The sequence below is a fragment of the Corvus hawaiiensis genome, chromosome 17 (genome assembly GCF_020740725.1).
Source record: "Corvus hawaiiensis isolate bCorHaw1 chromosome 17, bCorHaw1.pri.cur, whole genome shotgun sequence".
Classification (NCBI taxonomy): domain Eukaryota; kingdom Metazoa; phylum Chordata; class Aves; order Passeriformes; family Corvidae; genus Corvus; species Corvus hawaiiensis.
Window position 1 is genome coordinate 11,583,305 of NC_063229.1, and position 13,460 is coordinate 11,596,764.

The 13,460-nt window shown below is 48.4% G+C and overlaps 1 protein-coding gene across 3 annotated transcripts in view; it reads left to right on the forward strand.

Annotated features, from left to right (window-relative positions):
• The first annotated feature begins 10,365 nt into the window (after positions 1-10,365).
• LAMA5 (laminin subunit alpha 5) overlaps positions 10,366-13,460 on the forward strand; it is an 85,213-nt gene continuing 82,118 nt past the window's right edge. For all 3 annotated transcript variants that reach the window (XM_048321500.1, XM_048321501.1, XM_048321502.1), the window contains exon 1: positions 10,366-10,718. In XM_048321500.1, the coding sequence (XP_048177457.1) occupies positions 10,437-10,718 (282 nt within the window). In that variant the 5' untranslated portion in view covers positions 10,366-10,436. The remainder of the gene's footprint in view (positions 10,719-13,460) is intronic.

The following is a 13,460-nucleotide window of genomic DNA, read 5'->3' on the forward strand; positions in this document are numbered from 1 at the left end:
ACCCCAGATAAGCACCTAAAATATTTCAGGGGTTTTTTTCTCTTTTGCTGCTGATTACTGCAACTCATTTATCTTTCCTGACTAACTCAGCCAACCCCATTGAAAATCTGGATTTGGCTGGAGACTACTTCAGCAAAACATTTGGGATTTTGCCCTGACAGGATCTGTAAGGCTGGCTGAAACAGCACAGTTTATGCGTGCTCTAAGAATTAAAAACTCTGCTCTAAGTGCATTGACCTGTCTTTCTCTCCTGCAAAACGTATGGATCACTTTCAGTTCTGCCCTAATGACACTCCACGTGGCTATACATCATTGCTCCTAATATTAGGAACTCCTGTCTTAAATCAGCAAGAGCTGGACGTCCCTTTCAGCAGCTTGCAGTGCTTACCTGTGTTAACAGCCTTGCACAGAAATAGTTGTGCTTCCAGATGCCTGACTTGTGCAGTCTCACAGGGAGGGCTATTCCTTAAATGGGTTAAGAGAGCTTAAAAAAATAAACTGTAAAAGAATTGTTTACAGCCCTTTTTATAGCTGGGTCAGTTCCCAACCTGGTTCCACAAATGGTTCTGTTGGCACGCCCAGAAGGGGAAAAAGGGCAAAAACTGATTGTGTCAGTGCTGCTGCCAAACACAACATGTTGTGAAGCACAACCTCGGTCCCTCCTGTGTGGGGAGCGGGTCCCCTCCACTCCCTGCAGCCCCAAACACCATCAACAAACAGCAAAAGGGACTCTGACACTTCCTCTCCCAAAGCCAGCGAGGGCCTGTAATAATAAGGATTTGATAAACACCCAAAGCACTTACTCTGCTTTTTCAGGGAGCTGCAGGCCAGGGAACAGCCAGAGAGACATTAAAGAGCAGAAGCAGAATAGAGTGTAATTAACTTTAAACCCCTGTGAAACTCCTGCTGCTGTGTGTGGCAGGCTCACTTTGGAACACAGTTGGGTTTAGTGCAAGTTCTAATCGTGGTGTCAAGTCGAGGCTTGTCCAGAGAAAGTGTGTGTGCCTTTATTAGCATGCAAATCACAGATCCTCCTTATTACACTGTCTCTGCATCCCTCCTCTAGAGCTGTTTAGTAGAAGCAGGCAAGAACTAATTAAATTCCTTTATTCGTACCTCACCCTTGAAGTGCAGAGCCCAAGGCAGGAATGCCAATGGGCACACGCCCATACCCTCTCTGCTTCCACAAGGATCGTGGCAGGCCTGACCTTCACCTCATTAGGCAAGGAATAAATCCCCTGCCGTGAGGATGAGGATGTCAGGCACTACATGCATAAATCACAGAAGGAGTTTCCAAATGGCTTTCATCTTGGGAGTCCTTAAGAGTTCAGAGCTATGGATCAATCCAGAGTGGATACATTTCAGCAGTAACTCCACATCTGAAGTTCTTTAATAATGTGGCTCCTTTAAATAAGATTCTGAAAGCCCAAGCCAGCTGAAATTGTAGCACACAATCAAGTTAACCACTTTAATTACTATAACGCTCTATTTGTAAATTTAATCTCCTAATCTGCAAAGTGCCGTTTTCCCTTTAGAGTTCCTAAAGAAAGTAAAATAGCTTTTGGGTTCCTTGCTAGCTTTTCAAGGCACTTTGAAAACTGAGAAGAAACCTCCCACAAATAGCCTGGCTGTGATTATGAGATTTCTTTTCTCGTTTTTTAAAATATCATCCTTTATATGAATGCAAAGCATTTAAAAGCAGTAACAGGATCTATCCCAGCAAACCAGGCATTTGAATTTAAGATTTCTTGGGTTACCTGGACTGTACAAATGTAATGCACAGCATAAACCTTCCTTAAAGTGCTGAGGAAATTGGAGGTTATGGCAAGGGAAAACCAGTAGCCAAAGAACAAGCCCAGGGCTATGCTCTGTTATGTTTCCAGCTGCCTTATTTGAAGTGTTACGGCTGGAAAACTGCACTCAAAGTTTTGTACTGAAGGACCCCAGAGTGCTTCCCCCTGGTATGAAAAAGGGTTCCTGACCTCCAGAGCTGCAGCCATTCTGCACTTCAGCTTGTCCTCTGGGATGATCCAAGATTCTCCAGCATAGCAAGGCTGTTTGTAGAGAAACATCCCCCTGCAACCTGCTGAACTCCCAGCCTGGAGAGCCCCTCAGGCTGCCCTGAGATGAGAGCTGGTCATGACTTTTCCATTCACCAGCCCTTGGAGCTGAGTTTAGGGCCCACGGTGTTTCTGATCTGTGTAAATCCTGACACACTGCCAGTTCTGTGCTTGCTGTTCAATCTCCTGGAAGGTGAACTGGAGAGGCTGGGAAGAATGTGTGGGATTTTCACTGAAGTCTATTGGACCTACGGGGTCCAAGCAGGGCTTAGCTGTTAAATCCATTTTTTACAAACTTAAAAATGCACCTACATTGGGTGGTTGAGCATCTTACAGCTTTTATTCCTATTGTACCCCATGACTGCTGCTCCTTCTCATTTTGAGTTGATGAAGAGAGGCAAAGAAAAGTTGTGATGTGTCCAAGGTCATGCAGGGAAGAAGAAGTGAAGGGATTTGAGCCTCAGACATAGTTTAAGTTTTGGGCTGTGGCACCATCTCTCTTTGTGATGTCTGGAACAGGCTCATAGCTCTTCTATTGTGGAGAAAGCACCTATTTTCCTATTTGCTACCTCTTCCTACTGGAGGGAATTATTTTTAAGGACAAAACAGCTGTCTGTTCCTATTAAGCTACTGTAAGAATAATCTTCATGGAAAAAAACTCAGATGCTTTCCCAAATAGGAAGTAATTTAGATTTCAGATGAATGGCTGTGACAATGGAAATATATAAAATCTTTTCCTGGTATGGAGCCCAAACCATGGGTTGTTCTTATCGATGGTGGACACAGGTGTGAAATCTGACTTGTGCTGCACATGGGGAGCAAACACTAAAGAAAGGCACAAATATCCCTGTTATGCAGAGCTCCCAGCCTGTGGTGTGCATTTAGTGGATGAGTCAGCTGCTGCTGGTGAAAGATGACAACTCTTGCTCTTGCAAGCCTTCCTCTCTTGCAGGCACTCTGCCCTGATCCCACTCAGGGAAATGAACTGTTTTCCCAGAAATAAGAGCAAGAGTGAGGAATAGAGAGGATCAAGGCACTGAGTTGTTCTCTCTGGGACCTATAAATCCTCAGTCCTGGCTGTGAAAGGAGCTTCACAAAAGGAAAATTAAGGCTTGGGGTGGACAGCTTGGATGGAGGGAGCCAGCACAAGGAGCAAGCCCAGGTCTGGAGCAGTGATGGTCCTCTGGGCTGTCAGCTGCAGTTTACAAAGGAGATGAAGCTGAAGTTTCCCCTGCTGCCACTGCCCACTGGGTGGGATGGTGCCAGCCTTCCTGGGGACAGCAGGGCTGCAATCCAGGGCTTTCTTTGCAGGCACCTGCTCGAACAGAGAATTTCTCTTTTGTGCAAGCCTTAAGCTGCACATGGTCAGCAGCACGTACCTGAGCACCTCAGGTCCCCACAGCAGAAGGAGACCAGGGTGCCTGCAGTGCCAGGGAGCCTGGGAGGGATGTGAGGGGAGAGGGTTGGTCAGATCTGAATTTTGTGGCAGAAGGGCTGCTGAGATCTGTGCATGGAATGTTTCTTACTTTACATTGTGTGAAGGCCCTCAGCATTCCCCACGTGTTCCGCTCTCTGGTAAGATTAACAGCATAAAGAAAATGTTACCAAATGCATTTTAACAGATGACTGCAATTTGCACTCAGCTGTTAGGCTGCTGCCTTTTCCATCTTAGCAATTGCAGAATGGGAAAGCCTAGCCTGTGTTATCGAGAGGGGCGAGATGAAAGTGAGGATCTGCAGAGTGAAGCTTCACAAATTTCTCTTGCACTTGGTCAAACTACAAATAATCAGATTAAGCCATAACTGTATAAATGGGGCTTGAGTGTGTTTGCTCTGCTGACTTGGTCATGCATTCAGGACGTTCAGACTGGTGTAACTACAGCCCAGGAGGTATTAGTCACGCTGGGAGGACTTCAGTGAATATAAGAGGGCTTCATCTGGCCAGTTACCAAGGCAACTCTTGCTAATATTTCATTACAATGCTTTTGCCCTCTGCAAGTCCCACGGATTAGGACTGGGAATCTCAGAAAGAAGAGTTGATTGTCAATATTGTGCTTGGATTGAATGTATCCCCGAGGAAAAAAAAAAGGTAAAGCATTTCCCATAGGCAGAGCCCACAATGCGCAGCTGGAGCGAAACTCCGTCTGTCATCCAGCACTGCCTTGTGCCCTGAGGAGAGTCTTGGGCAGCAACTAATCTCCCTCTTTCCAGCTCTGAAATAAATGGAAAATGCAGGTATGAACTCATCCTCATCCATGTTGAGATGCAGAGCGGCAGAGCTGTGCCAGGTTCCATTCAGAGCAGCTGCAGCACAACCTGCACCAGTACAGACTGGTGCCCTCAAACTGGGGGACAGTGCCAGCCAGAGGGACCACCCTCACACTTCAGGGCTGTGGCTGTCACTGGTGTGTTTGCTGCCTCTGTGCACCTTCCTCTAACTGTGTTCCTTGTCACTGACACAAGAGCTGTTGCTGATTCCCTTGGGGAGCCACAGCCACAGTGCGTTGGACTGGGCATCCTCTTCCTCTGGGAAAACACACAAGAAAATAAAAGGGCATCTGCTGCTGTGGGATACTGCTTGAGATGTTCCTTCCTCTGGGCCAGCTTGGGATTTGTAATGCTGCTGGGTCTGTTGCTTGTTCCTAATTACACTTTTCATTAGCTGTGTATTATTTCTCATTAAGGAAACAGGACTTCATAGGAAAATGGCAATACAGCTATCCTATATGACACAGATTAGAAGTGCTACTGGGTTTTTATCTGCTACCAATAATTGGAAAAACTGGGTATGATGTGATGTAGGTGGAAGCCAGCAAGGGTATGTCATGACCCCATGCCTGAAGAGTATTTATGAGCACATAGCCACAGGGCACAGAAGCAACCCCGGGTGAAGTAATCTGTGGGAGGATGAACTTCCCGGCATTCAAAGAAGTTACAATGACATAGTAGGAGAAGTCCTATTCTCTGAGTCAGGCTTGAGTCAGTTTCCCATTCGCACTGCTGGATGTGTCCCACCTTTTAGACAAGGAGCAAAAGCATGTTCTGTCTGAGCGTCTCCAGTTTGCCGCCACTGCTCTGTCACACTCGAGCGGGTGTGTTAACCCCAGCATTGCACTGCTTTTCACCCCGAGCACATTCACTCATCCCCTCGCTTCCTCCATGGATTCAACTTGACACAGCGCTCTTGGTCCTCCTGCAGTGCTAAACAGCTACCAAAGCTCACCCCAGGAGTAGCTGCACTTTTCTGGTGGGTGAACTGATCTCTGTTGACATGTCAGCTCGTTAAATCTGCAGGGCCTTTCTGGCTGAAGGCAGGGCTGTGTGGCACATTTAAAGCATGATTTAGTTATTAACGTAAAAGCAGCTGTGTTCCTGTTTGAGCTGTGCAAAGAAAAACACGTAGCTAATGATGACCGAGCCCAAAGCGTGCCTGGGAGACAGCACTTAGGTATGTTTTCCATGTGCCTCAGAATAATACAGAGTTTAGGCTTTAAAAGAAAGTATTTGGGTCCTTGCCAGGTAGACAGACAGTATGAATGAAACACCTGTTCTGGCTTTGGGAGGGTTTTGGAACCATTTGATTACAGGGAAGGTACAGGCTGACCTTAAAGTGAATTGAATTCTCTGGTGTAGAGTAACATGTCCTGCTACATTATGAATCTTCTTGATCTCTTCGTGAAAATGTCCACAGCAGACAAAACACAGATGTCTGCTCCTTTTGGTTTTAACTAAAAGGTGCTGCTTGGGCATGGCAAAGTGACCAGCTCTGTCTCAAAACAGTCTTTTTCAATTTTGAATAAATGTTAAAGGAGGAACACTATAAAGGAAACATAAAACACATTAAAGTAATTCTACCGAGAAAAGAAAAATAACTGTTCATTCCAGATGTGCCCTAATTCAGCTCCTGCTAATGCTCCTTGGCACTTGGCAGTTTTAGGGGGTTGCATTTTCACATGGTGTAATTCAATTCCAAAAAAGATATAAAGAATCCTGTCTTTCCTAGACTTGCTTCCTATTGAATCACCTTATCAGTCTGGTCTGGTTTGTCCAGTCTTAACTATTTCTGTTAATATGGCAAAACCAGCACCAGGAATTCTTTCATAAAAGCAGATGGCAGCAGATGGTAGTGTGATGAGTTTGATCATCCCCTCTGGCCTTTGGCTTTATATATTCATAAGAACCAGTCTGAGAAACCAAGGCAGATCCTGGCCAAATTCCTCATGCTTTCAACAAAACCCTCCAGTCCCTTCCCACTGTAGATTCAAGCTGTGCCCTAGCTCCCCCGATGCAGAAGGGTTTAAAAAGCTGTAATTGAGCTGTCAGTTTGAAGAACAAACAGGGGAAATGTACTTTGGGTCTCTGTTTGGGGGCTGTTTGCAGAACTGTCTGTATGTGCATGGGTGGGGGTCTGTGTGAATAGGAGGGGAACTCCTTCCCGAGCCTCTGTGAACTCAGCAAACGCACTGCAAACCTCACATGGAATCTGTTCATGCCTTTTGTGGATTTGTTTTACAAACTTCTCAGGTAGAGCCTGTGGAGATTGTAAAATTATAAAGCTGTAGATGTGCTTGAAGGATATTGATTGCACTTCTGGCTTGTGTTAGTCCAACTCCAGCTCATCTGGAATTAGTTCTTAGCTCCTGGTAGCTGCTCCTGACACACTTGTGTCAAGACACAACACGCTTATAAATGGCGAGCTTGGCATGAAGTTCTTGGGTCAGCACAGAGCACAGCTCAGGAAACACATTCCTTCACACAGCCTGCAGCAGGGTAGCAGGAAAGTGATTAAATCTTCCCTAAGATAACATGTTCCTGACCCTACACCATACAGGAACCATATGCTCACTTATTTCTCTTGGCTCAGGCCCTGCTCCCAGTGACTGCTCTGGCTGTGGTGGTGCCTTGGTAGGAAATACTGTAAGTGAAGGCAACAAGTCTTTCTCCATAGGCCACATGTTGCTTTTCCTGGAGTGAGGAGAAGTTCTTTCATTTCTCTGTGTAATAGACAATATAAAACCAGATAATTTATTCACAGCAAGCAGAATGTGTCTGTGTCACCACTGATTTACTCGGCAGGCCTCGCTTCTTGGCTGTGAGATGCTTCCCTGTGCTCCTGCTGTAGGTTAAAAGGGTCTGGGTAGACAGGAAAACTCTCACTTGTAACTTGCAGAATCTTTGTTCAGATTTAAGAACTGCTTTTCCTCATCAAGATAAGTTGTTTGGAGCCCATACACTCAATTTGTTCTCAGACCTCTTTTAAGCTCTTCTGTCACTCTACAGCTTGCTTGAAGAAAGAGCTTGTTGTTTCTGGTGGCAGCTTCTGGCAAGCTCCTCATGGTCCTGCAGTTTTTAGGGAGGCAAAAGTAAAACCTTCAGTGGGACTCAGATGTCTTTAGTGGATGCAGATGGGTAACAGCATGGCTGAGGTCGTGTTACTACATGTTGGCTCAGAGAAGATTGGAGTACGACTGATACGGGCTGGATTTTTTTTTTTCCCCGGTTCTTTCTGCATTCACTGGTAGTGGATTTGATTTAAAATGAAAAGTCTCTTCTGCTTCAACACCTCTTATTTGAGAGCATGTCACTGTGACCAGCTTTGTGAAGCCGAGCCAAGAAGCACCGTTGCAAAGCTCAAGAAACCAGTAAAATTCAAAGAGGGATCAGAGCAGTAAAGGAATGGCAAGTGTCCAGGGATGTTGAAATTTATGCTTAGAAAAACCTCTTAAATGGAAGAAAAGCTTCACTGCTCAAGCTAAGTTCTAGCTGTTATAAATCAGGCAACATCTTTTTTGGGAGCAGAGTATTCGTTGCCCACCCACGGGGGTTTTCACTGGAAATGTTTGCTGCTGGTGACTCTCAGGTGAGATGTTAGACCAGATGGGACTCGTGTCCAGTCCAAATTAGCAAATATGACTTTTTTCCCTGAGTATGGCTGAAAAGAGATGGCATCAGGGAAGGAGTTCAAGTTGTTAACCTCAACTTTTTGGTTAACCTCTAAATTGGATGTTTAGCAATGTTAGAAACCCTCTGACCTTTTCTTCCTGAGCTGGAAAAAGACCCTCAGAATGCTCTTTCTTTAAACCATTTCCATTGCTTCGTGGACAGCTTCAGATCCCCTCAGTTACAGGTGGCCTAAGTATGATTTCAGTCTTCAAACTGTCCTTGAAAGAAGCTCTGCAGTCGACTGGAGGCCAGTTCAGACAGTAGAGGGTCATTTTTTCTGCATGGTGCTCCTGAGTCTGTGCCACAAAACCCACGTGCTAACTGTGATTTCACTTTCCTTAATTGCATTTTGGAAGGGAGATTAATTATATTACCACTAGAGGGATTACAGATATTAATTAGACTGGCCCAAGTGTTTTGCCCTGAAACTCTTGTGGGGGTGGGAGAAAGTTATTTCCCTAATCTGTGCCCTGCTCTCCTTGTTAACTCTTTTTACATATTTACAGGTGCCGTGGGGTGTAAGTAGCTAATTAAATAAGGCATTTGATAAAGTTTAAGGAAGTTTTAATTCCTGTCCTGCGGAGTATTGGTCTCCCGTGCATAAACATGTTAGTTAACCATTACTGCAGAGCAGAAGTATTTTCAAAGGTGGCTGTTCCCAGAGGAACCTACCCATTTTCAAGCACGGTTTAAAGGGCGAAGACTGCCTGTTCTCGTGATAAGAATTTGTTTTTAAAGGTTCTATTTAGCTTTTAAAGGATACATTCATCCGCGGAGCGATAAGATCTTGCATAAAGTGGGGAAACCAGGAGAAAGGTCTCCAAAGAGACGGGCGAGCAGGAAGGGGTTAAAAGATGTCTGAAAGCGCTTTAGGAAGTCTTTCTAACTGAATGGGCTTGGCGGCCGTGCTTCAGTGCTTCCTCACCATGTGGAACCAGGCACCTCTCACCGCCCTGCGTTCACAAGTCCTGATGTCATGACAATGTGATCCCCGAGAAACAGCTGGCACTGGGTGGCTCCCCGGCTCCCGATGGCATGAGGGCTCCCGCACTCCTCCACCTCCCGATGCTGGCACCCACCAGCATTCCCAAGCGGCACCCGCCCGGGGGGCTGTGACAGTCCCACTGCCTGCAGCGCCCTGTGGAAACATTACAATAAATCGATATATACACTCACCTACATTTACAGTGCTCCAGGCACAGTAAGAGGGATCTTTCAAACCCCCCTGAAAGTGCTAAAATCGGGGTAATTGCAGAGCCTGGCTGGTACACGCCATGTGTGAATTCGGTTTGTGGAGCTACATATTTGAACCACGCGCATCACAATGAGTTTTTGGGTTTGTTGGGGTTTTTTTTAAAAGCTTTTCATACTTAAGGCAGTAACTTTTCCAAGAGTTCTGGTACCTCTTAGGCTGTCCGCAGAAAAAAAGAAACAAAGAGGATGATGCGATGCAAAGAGCAAATGCCCCGCAGCAGCCTGCGAAGACCTGGACATGCTCTAGAGCTTGTTTTGCTTCCTGTGGGGTTCAAATACCGCAACAATCCAACTGTTTGGAGTCCAGACTTGGTCTCTTGGTATGTCCTAGTTTAAAGAAAGTCTTGTCCAGTTCAGGCACAACATTTTGTGTGTATCATTTAATTCTTGGATTTAAAAATAGCCCGTGCTTGCTGGAAAATCGAAGCAGTGGTTTGATGAGTTAATTTATGTGTTGCTCTTTATTTATGTTCAGGATTTTATCTGTAAAATGTCTTCCCCCCAGCAGCATGTACACACCTGGCAGTGTGTGTGTCCCTGCAAGTCACACCACGGAGGGATGGGAGAGCTGGGTTATCGCTGAGCTGCTTCCTTCACCCTTAGGTGAGAAGGTAAAGTCATTTCCCCAAAGCCATCCTTTCCGGGGAAAGTGGAAGTAAAATTTTCACTGCCCAAATTAATTGCGAACCCACAGCATACCTCCAGGAGAGCGAACTGGGTTTGGTTAAGCCTTCCCGCTTTGTTAATTAGTAATAGAGTTTTTTCCTGTAGATAACCCGATCTATCGGTTAATGGAGTTTAACGTACTAAAACACCAGCGAGCCGCCGCGGGCAGCGCAGCCCCGCAGATACAATGGGCACATTGTTCCCGGGGGATCCCGTCCCCGTTTATTTGGGAAGGGGGGCATCCCTTCACCCCACTCGGCCTCCCCTCGCTCTGGCGGGGCCGGGGGGTGGGTGCCGGGGCGAGGCCGGCTGGGCAGAGGGGGGCTCCCGGGGCGGCAAAGGGTTAATCGGGGCGGCGGGGCTGCCGCGGCCCCTCCCCGCTGCCGGGGCTGAAGTAGCGCGGCGGCGGCGGCGACGCGGGGCAGAGCTGAGCGGGGCGGCGGCAGCGGAGCCGGGGGAACGGAGCCGGTACCGGTGTCGGTGCCGCAGCGCTGCCCGGCCCCGCCGAGCGAAGATGGCGAGGGCGGCGGAGCGGGGCGGTGCGCGGCTCCTGCTGCTGCCGCTGCTGCTGGCGCTGCCCGCCGCCGCCCGGCCGCCCGCCTCCTTCCCCAGCGATGTGAACGGGCACAGCCTCCACCCGCCCTACTTCAACCTGGCCGAGGGCACCCGCATCTCCGCCACCGCCACCTGCGGCGAGGAGGCGACGGGCGCCGGCGGCCGCCGCGCCGTGGAGGATCTGTACTGCAAGCTGGTGGGGGGCCCGGTGGCCGGGGGGGACCCCAACCAGACTATCCAGGTACGGCCGGGGCGGGGGAGGAGGGGACGGAGCCCGCGCACGCACGGGCGGCTGGCGGAGCCTCGCCGGGGCGGCGCGGCCGGGGGTGCGCTCGGGTCCGAGCCCCCTTTGTGCGCCCCCGGTTCTCGGTGTCGCCGCGGAGCGCAGGGGCTGCGGCGGGGGCAGCCCGGGGCTGGGCGGGCAGGGCCCCGCTCCGCGCGTTTTCCCACGCATCAGCGGCTGCCTCGGGCAGAGCTGGTGCAGCAGCCGCGGGTGGGTCAGTGCTGGGGGCTCAGGGAGGGGTGGTCCCTGGGCATCCCCCTGCCCAGGTCCGCCCCGGAGCAGCGGGGCCGTGGGACGCACGTGCTCGGTCTCTGTCCCAGCCTTGCCAGGAGTTGCTCGCATGAAAGGCGGCTCGCTGAGTTCCCGGGTGACTCTCAGGTGTTTTTATTGTCTTATTATTTTTAAAGTTTTGGGTCCTTTATGTTTTTAAAATCCCGGGAAAACCAGCACCCAAACTCCCTTTGCTACTCAGGGAATAATGTTTAATGTTTACTTTGATGTGTCTTGAACGTGATAATATTTACCTTGATGTGTTTTAACTCCATCGTTCCCCGTGTTTTCGGTGGGGCATTGGGATGAGCAGAGGGGAAAGTTAGGAGGGTGGATTTTACAAGCGAATGTCAGGTGACTTATCTCAGGGGTCCCATTTTAAGCTGCCCAGAGGGAGCTTGCAGCCAGGAATGTAGACGGTGAAAGCTGCAGTGCAGTGTAACAGCTATGGCTCCCTTGAAGGGAGGAAAGAACAGTTGTACACAGGCTTGTAAAACACCAGGTTTAGTTGTAGGAACCGCGGACCCAGTGTCCCCCCTGAAGGCAGCCAGCCACAGATTCACCAGCTGCTGCTCAGTGTTTTCTGCGTGCTGCTTGTGAGGGTCGTGGTGCCAGTCACCTGTTGCAGTGGAGCAATGGGCTGTCCCTGTTGTGTGTAACAACATGGATGAGCAAAGGAAAACTGTCACTTTCTCAGACCGAGCCTTTCTCGGCCTTTTGGTGGGGGTGGCTTTGTTACAAGATCGTCTCTGAAGCGTTTTTCTCATTCTGTCCGCATTCTCCTGAGTTATTGCTGCACTCGGAATTTTCCGGCTATTGTGCGGTTATGACATGGAATTTTGCTGTCTGTGTATTATAAATGGTTGAAGATGTCACTGGATGGCAAAAACCTGACGTATCCTCCTCCGAGTTTTGCCACCTTTTAAAGCGATGTTTCACTTCACTGCACTGTAAAATAGTGTAACTCGAGGCAGCTTTAAGTCCCAGTAGCAGGAGGCTTACAGAGAGTTCCATGTAGTAACTGTGCCTCCAGTGAGGCAAAGCAGTAAGGAAAGGTGAAGAAGTAACTGCTACTCGGTGCACTTGCAAACAAATAGGTGAATAATGTGCCAAGCAAAACTGGGAGGATAAGGCTGTTTGGAAAAGCTGGCAAATGTGGGTATGCATTTATCACTCCACATGTGTCCATCTGTGCTCTGGCCACCCTGCTAGCTCAGCATGACATGCAGCACTAAGGATGCTGGTGACTGAAGGAAACCCTTCAGGCTGTACCAGCTGTGGGGGCAGCCCCAGCATGCCCCCACTGCCAAACACAGCTCCTGAGCTGTGGAATTCTGCGGTGACCCCCTCCTGTCCCCTGTGCAGCTCTGGCACAGGGGGGCTTTGATCTGAGCACCACTTCCCAGGCCAGCGGGCTTCGCTCAGTTTGAAAGCTTTAGAAAAGTTCTTTTGTAGTGGCTCCTTTCCATGACCACAGGCAGCACCTAAAAGGGAGGGGAGGAAAAGGGAGGCATCAGGGCAGAGGTCAGAGTTCCCAATTCATCCCCTTTAGGGGTCTTGGCACCACCCAGTGACTAAAGCAAGGAGGGGAGGTGGGAGGGAAGTGTTCAATTTGAGAGGACTGAAACAGCAATAATGAACTCCACATGCATGTTCTTGCTGCCTGCGTGTCCCACCAGCCCAGAGTCCCTTCCATTCTCCATTCACCTGCTCCATGCTGCTCATGTGTGATGTGGCTGTGGCATAAGGAGTTTTCATCAGGAATACTGGAACAGTGCTGCTTGGGACCCTCCAAGAGACATCCGCATACTCTGTTGGTGAAGGGACATTTGCTTGATTAAAGACCCAGGATAAACATTAATACAATCATCTAATAAAGTAGTTCAGTCAGTTCTCTGTTTTCTGCTGGTTTAATTTGACATTGTAGAAGATTTCAGAAAAGGGAGTTCACTGACTTTTAAACATGATGGTCTTAAAGTGCCAATAATCATTAAGTTTTCTGAAGTAATGCTGCCCTAAAGAAGCTTGAAGTGGTTTTGGCACAGCTTCTGGGAAGGCTGTAAACCTTTTCAAGGAGTTTCCTTTGCTTTATTCAGGGCTTTTTGGCAGAAGACTGCATTTCCAACTGTGGGGGGCTTTTCAGTCTGGAAGGATGTGAGGCACAGCAATGCTGAGGTGTGCTGAAAGGAACTTGCCATGGAGGTTTGCTTCCCTTGTCAAACGCACTCCTCAGCGTGGGCAGACCTGCCTTAATGATAATGTCTTGAGGATGAGGCACAAGAGAGATCACAGGCTTCTTTTTTTGATTAAGCTTTACTGGAGATGCTTGTAACTATCTGTCTTCTAAAACAGGCAGCTCTGCAAAGGCACAGCCATGTGCTCATGTTCCCCATCCCACCCCTGTGCCTGAGGGCTATTCCAAAACCAGCA